Genomic DNA, 6,505 nt, shown 5'->3' with positions numbered 1-6,505 from the left:
ATGTGATAATCACGACACAGTTATTTGTCTCAAGTCTCAACCACTTCACATTTTAATTCTTAATGCAATGATAGAAGTTCTAATTTCCTCTCATTAATTACATGAGGTTTGTTGGTCGATAGTATACTAAACAAATTTTGATAATTAAGTGTGTGATAGGACTAACTGAGAAGTGGTTAGCTATTAAACAACTTGTATTTGAACTAGTTGATGCTAAACCTGTTTATATTATTGTTTTTTGAATGTTGTTCTGATTTTTGACTACTTTCACACGTACAACAACCTATTTAACAATGATATCTAGAAATAGAAGATTGACAAGTGATTCTTGTGGCAGTGGAAGTTCTAAAAAAGCAAATGAAGCTAATGATGTTAACAAGTGAGGAAGCCAGTGAATACACATTAAGCGTCATAGAAAGCAAAGGAAGCAAAAACATTACAGATTAAGTTCTAGTGTTGTTTTTTAAATTCTAGTAAGAGTATTGGATTGTATATTTATATTAGACATATGAACATATTGTAAAAGCAATTATATGAATAAAATTAGATTGGCTAGTTTGCTGAACATTGGATTATTGAACATTTTACTTTAAATAAAATGTTGTCATGGGTTTAGTAAATGATATATTGGCTAGTGCAAAATAATTTGAACTACATTGCTAATTAATTCTTATTGCTAATAAATAAAATCAGTGGAGCAGGACTTGAGAAATAAAGCACATCATCATCATAAATTCTTACTGCCAACACTTCATAATTTCTTATTACACCAACATTGCTAAATACATAATCATCAGTGGAGCCGGACTTGAGAAATAAAATCTTATTGCTAAAAAATTCTTATCATACTTAGCTTTCCCCTTATATTTTCTATCTTCTATTATCGAGCATTAGGCCAATTCTACCACCAAACCAACTTCCCATTTGGCTTTACACTAGAAAACCAAGTCTGCCTAGCCTTTGTTCGCCAAAGAAGCCACCAAGATATAAACCAAACAAAGAGCCACTTCCCCTAATTGCACCCTCTGCATCACTTCCACCATAGTACACTACCTTAAAAAAGTCCCATCTAGAAGATATCATGGGACCTATCACACGCCGAGCCTTCTTTCACAACATGCTTCTCTACTAATGAATGTGTCATGCCCTGTGACTTTGCATCAGTCAGTGCAGATTTCATTTGCTTCTTCTTTGCTTTCTCAATATGTGCAACTCTTAGACTTTCCACTCTTGGATGTTCCATTATCCGAAACAAGTTTCTTGCATTTTTCAGCTTGGAAATATAATGAAATTAAAAACTATTATTTGAGATTGTTATAGATAAGAACGTTTATACTCCAAGTTATCAATAATTTTTATACCCCATTTTAATGCTTATTAAAATCTGCATCTCTCTTCAGCAAAAATTAGAAAGAATTGAAAATAACCAAATGCTAATTCATTGACCACTAAACATGTTATTCAGAATGTAAATCAAATTTAAGAACAATCATAAAAACATAGAACAAAAGAAACATAAATAATGTAAACATAGAAACCATATGAAACAATACAAAAACAAGTACAAGACACAACAAGAGAAAAGCACTCATAAATCACGAAGACACCTAAATTCATAGACGTGATGCTTGAAGACGGTGGCGATGGTGGCAGCGCAGACCCAGAAGCATGAAATCCGCAGCAACGATAGGATCGTCAGAGGGTTGAAGACGCGATTGTGAACCGTTGGAGACAGACGCGCTATCGTTGCTCAGTAGTCCTCGGCGTTTCCACCGGCGACGGGGATTTCCGGAGGATTCAGGAAGAGGAGACGAGAAGGGTCTGGAGTGGGTTATGGCTGGAGTGGGTTAGGGCCCCAAATTACATTTCTAAAAATTTGAATTTGGATTTGGGGTTAGGGTTGCATATAGAAGTTAAGGATATTTTTGTAAATTTAACCATTTCATTCTCTAGTTTTAATTCAAACCAAATAGGATACTGAGACATAATTCAGTCCTATACATTTCTACGCCAAACACAATACTAAGACTTTTTTTAGTTCCTGTCTCTCAGTCATTGTCTCTCAGTCTTTGTCTTGTAAACAAACGCTACCTTACTGATACCACTAGATCAAACCAAATAAAAAACTAGCACCTTTATTCACATAATAAAATTTTTTACTTCTTTCTCCTCAAGCCTAGCCAATCAACTACGCACTTACATTCATGCACTACCCACTCAAAGCCGATCAACACTAATTTTGCAATACACACTTTGGGATAATATTGTCATTTAACATCAATAGAAAATGACAAAAAAGACAACTCCACCCGGTAATGCTCAACACAGCGCCAAAGTACAATGAAACACTTGATAATCTTCCTATAATATATTTTTACACAAATGCAAAATAAATATTGATGCAAATTATATAATTATATATTGTTTTATTTTTTCATATTTTATTTTACTTGCACATATTAATTTTTTACTATTTCAAAATAACTACTTAATATTTTTTTGTGATAAAGTATCTTACTTCTACATTTATAAAGAACTAAAAAATCCTTTGCCTTAAATTTTAAGGTACCAAAATATCTAATACTTTTTAAAGTAAGCTAATAATTTCGTTCCTAATTTTCGATGATACAGACAAAAATAATCATTTATTTTATTAATGACAAATATACTCTCATATATTTTATAATATTACAAAAATACCCAACCGTAATGAAAAGTCTTTTCCTTTGACGAAATTGGTTGAGGTGGCAAATAGATGTATACTGGTGACATCCATTATATAATTCTCCCATTAGGTTTTCTCCCCGCAATTTGAAATTATAATATTCCTAATCCTTAATTAAACCAAACTATAATCCTCAATTTCTTCAATTTTAGAAAGATTCGTGGAAGTGATCTTGCAAATATAACAATAGAACCCCTCTGTACTGGTCCACCGTCACAGCGCCGCCGCAACACTGCAACCGTCAAAGAGAAAGCTCTTCACGGGGAAGTTCAAAGTTAAAGAGGTGAAAATCATGTCTCTTTTCAAAGTTAAAATGGTGAAAATTATGTCTCTTTATCACTCGAACAACCAAAGGAGTCGCCTTCTTCCTCTTTAGAATTGAAGCATTCTTCAAAAGAAGTCATTAACACGTATATCAAGATGGTGAAGGCATTCTACTTAGAGTCTCTCACAGATGCGAGGATAAACTAGGCTTCTCCGACCACCTCAGCTTGAGTTTTGTTGCTGATAAACTGCTCTGCCACCAAGCGACACATCAAAGAAGTTGGCGGTGGCGGCTGCTCCGACAACGTATGTATTTTTCAAAGTGGCTAGGTAATTTGCTTTTGTAGTAGTAGGATTGGATTCAAAGCGCCATCATTCATATGTGGCATTCTATGTCGATTCTCATTGGAAAGCTTGGAGTCAAACATCAATTCAAAGAAAGTTTGTATCTTTGGGGGAGGTAGTAAAGGAGGTGAAGAAGAGAAGGTTCTGGAAGGTGAAATTAGGGCCTTTGGGGGATATGATGAGATAGTGATGGTGATGAACGATAATGCCCCTAGATGGTTATTGGTGGTGGTCGTTGGTGGAGGAAGGCGCAAAGTAAGAGAAGAGGTTATGGAGTTAAGATGCAGGAAGAAAATTGGGAATGAAACAGATGTGTATATGATAAGATGACAGTTATATACTTTGGTTTGCCACTTAAGCCAATTCCACTAATAGAGAAAGCTTCTTTTTTAGGGTTGCATATTTTGTAGCGTTTTAAAATATACGGGGCATTTTTATCATAAAAAAATGAGTTATATTCGCCAATATTTTCATAAATCAAGAGTGAATCATTAATTTATTCTAGTTTGGGAGTGGTTCCTCTCCAGTGAAAACAAAACCGGATGGTGTGCAGTGTTTAATCTAACCATTTATTACTCTATCTATCTCTTCTTTATTTCTGGTCCCACTTATAAAATCAAAGATGAGAGATCACACTGGATTTTGTCAAGTGTTAAAAAAACTGGAGAGCATCTATTTTCTTCTAGTGGGAGTGGATTTGTGATGAAACATATTACTAGGGGTGGTAAAGTGGGCTACCCGCTCCACCAAAGTCCACCACAAAACGAGACGGACCGGTCGGCCCCTCAAAAGTGATATGGGCTGAACTTGTTATTCTGCCATGTCTTGCCTCTTTTAAGAAAAATAAACAAATCAAGCTTATTAATACCAGAAGAAAACGCCACTGGCAGAGAAGAAGAGCACGCACCGCTATCCACTGTAAAGCTGAGAAAGGGAGAGACAGAACACCTTTGAGAGGAAGACAGAGCACCTTTGAGAGGGAGAGAGTGCCAGGGGCGCCGGTGCGAGGAGATCGACGAGCACCTTACACAGCCATGCCAACCGCAGCTTTTGATTGGCAGCGTGAAACTACCCCCTTTAGAGTTGAGTCGCTGTTGATTCTCTGTGCCGCTGAGGGACTTCATGTGCAGCGCAAAAGAAAAGCTAGGGCTACCAGCACGACGATGTTGCTAGAGTGAGAGAGGGCAAGATTCTGTGTGTTTGATTGAACCCAGAGGACAGAGGGCACTAGGACAAAGGCTCAAGAATGCAGTGCTGTGTTGTGTGAACCCTAATTCCCTTAATTTTAAATTTATATGATGTTAGTAAACTGACCAAAATGCCCACTAAAATGAAAACGTATAGTTGGCCTGCCGGACTAAATCGTTGCGCTCCGTTAAAGTCTGTGGGTTTGGTGGGTGCAAATCTCATCCCAGTCTATCTTTTTTTATTGTTTTGACGGTTTGGCCCAGCAAATTTTATCCGTTTTGTCACTTCTTACATATTACTCTAAAATAGAAGTATATAATTTGAAGTTTTATTTTAAAATGAAAAATAATAAAAAATTAATATTTTTTTTAATATTGACTAATATTTTGAGCAAATATTTTATTTTCATACGGATAAGATATAGAATTCAGTTTACACTTTATAGTTTAATTCATAGAGTTTAGTTTGTAAAATTTAGTAAGGATTTAAATAGTTTGAAAAAAGGACAAATAGGTTTTTGACTTTTTTATTTGCGGACATGTATATCTTTGATGATTTGAAAATACATTTAAATCCTTAACTTTCTCAAAATATGGACATATAATTTTTTGGGGCTAATTTATCTCATTTTAAAAACTCTTTCACGTGTACATCCGTATATTGCCTAGGCCAGTACAATGGAAGCTGTGCTTGATTTTTTCATTGGATCTGCCAGGCCCAAAGTAAACAGGGATCAATGTGTCCAAATTTTGAGAAGGTCAGAAATTTAAATGTATTTTCAAATCGCTAGAAATTTAAATGTTGGCAAGCCAAAAAGTTAAGGACCTATTTGTCCTTTCTCAAATAGTTTTATATTTACTTAATATACTAAAATTGTGTTTTTTCCCAACTAATAAAGGTGACGTGTCGATCTCTCGTGAGTTTGTTTCCCTCCAAAATGAATGAAATTTTTCATCTATTCTAAATTATTTTATAAAGTTATATTATTATTATATTATATTTAATATTTAATAAATAATATATAATTATACTAATTTAGAAACATATTTTCATTATAATTGTATCAAATCAAAATTTAATACACTATTAAACTACTTATCAATTATCAATTAAAAATACTTTTATTCATTTTAATGATAATAATAATATCAGTAATAGTAATACTAATAATAAAAAATCTTTGTTACCCGTGATATGATGAAATTAATATATAATTATACTAATTTAGGAACATATATTCATTATAATTGTATCAAATCAATATTTAATGCATTATTAAAAAATTACCTTAATAATAGGTAATTTACATATTTATTTTTGTTTTACTAAAGTCTATATATAGTGTTTTCCTGTGGTACATGAATCTAAATTTGAGAGTCAATTCATAATTTTATATTTAGTATTCTTTCTTTTTTACTACTTCATAGAATAAGAATGTATTCTTCATTTTTTTATTGAAGTTGATCCTTTTAAGGTACAATTTATAATTTTTTATAATATTTTTCATATACTCATTCTATTATATTATTCTTTTGATAATTTTTTATTTGTTGTTACTCTAAGTTATTCGTATCGTCTAATGTTCCAGTTCGATTGTCTTTTGCCACAATCATTTACAATACATCACATCCATGAAATACCTCATCGAGTTGTCTTCACTGAAACTAGGTTTTTCCCGACTAATGAAAGTGAGGTGTCACTTTCTCGTGAACCCATTTTCCCTCCAAAATGAATGCATTTAATGAATAATACATAATTATACTAATTTAGGAAAATATCTTTATTTTAGTTATATAAAATCAATATTTAATGCATCATTAAACTACTTATCAATTATTAATCAAAAATATTTTAAATTATTTTAATGAATAATACATAATTATACTAATTTAGAAAAATATCTTTATTATAATGATATAAAATCCATATTTAATACATTATTAAACTACTTATCAATTATCAATCAAAAATATTTTTAATAAT

The 6,505-nt window shown here is 32.6% G+C and overlaps 1 protein-coding gene across 1 annotated transcript in view; it reads left to right on the top strand.

The window, feature by feature from the left end:
• Positions 1-4,368: 4,368 nt before the first annotated feature.
• The window catches only part of LOC107458788 (delta(3,5)-Delta(2,4)-dienoyl-CoA isomerase, peroxisomal-like), a 7,292-nt gene continuing 5,155 nt past the window's right edge, over positions 4,369-6,505 (top strand). The window contains exon 1 of the mRNA XM_052251580.1: positions 4,369-4,508. Coding sequence (XP_052107540.1) covers positions 4,369-4,508 — 140 coding nt within the window. The remainder of the gene's footprint in view (positions 4,509-6,505) is intronic.

This window comes from Arachis duranensis, chromosome 7 (assembly GCF_000817695.3).
Source record: "Arachis duranensis cultivar V14167 chromosome 7, aradu.V14167.gnm2.J7QH, whole genome shotgun sequence".
In the NCBI taxonomy this organism is placed as follows: Eukaryota; Viridiplantae; Streptophyta; class Magnoliopsida; order Fabales; family Fabaceae; genus Arachis; species Arachis duranensis.
This window is presented reverse-complemented; position numbering and strand designations above follow the sequence as displayed.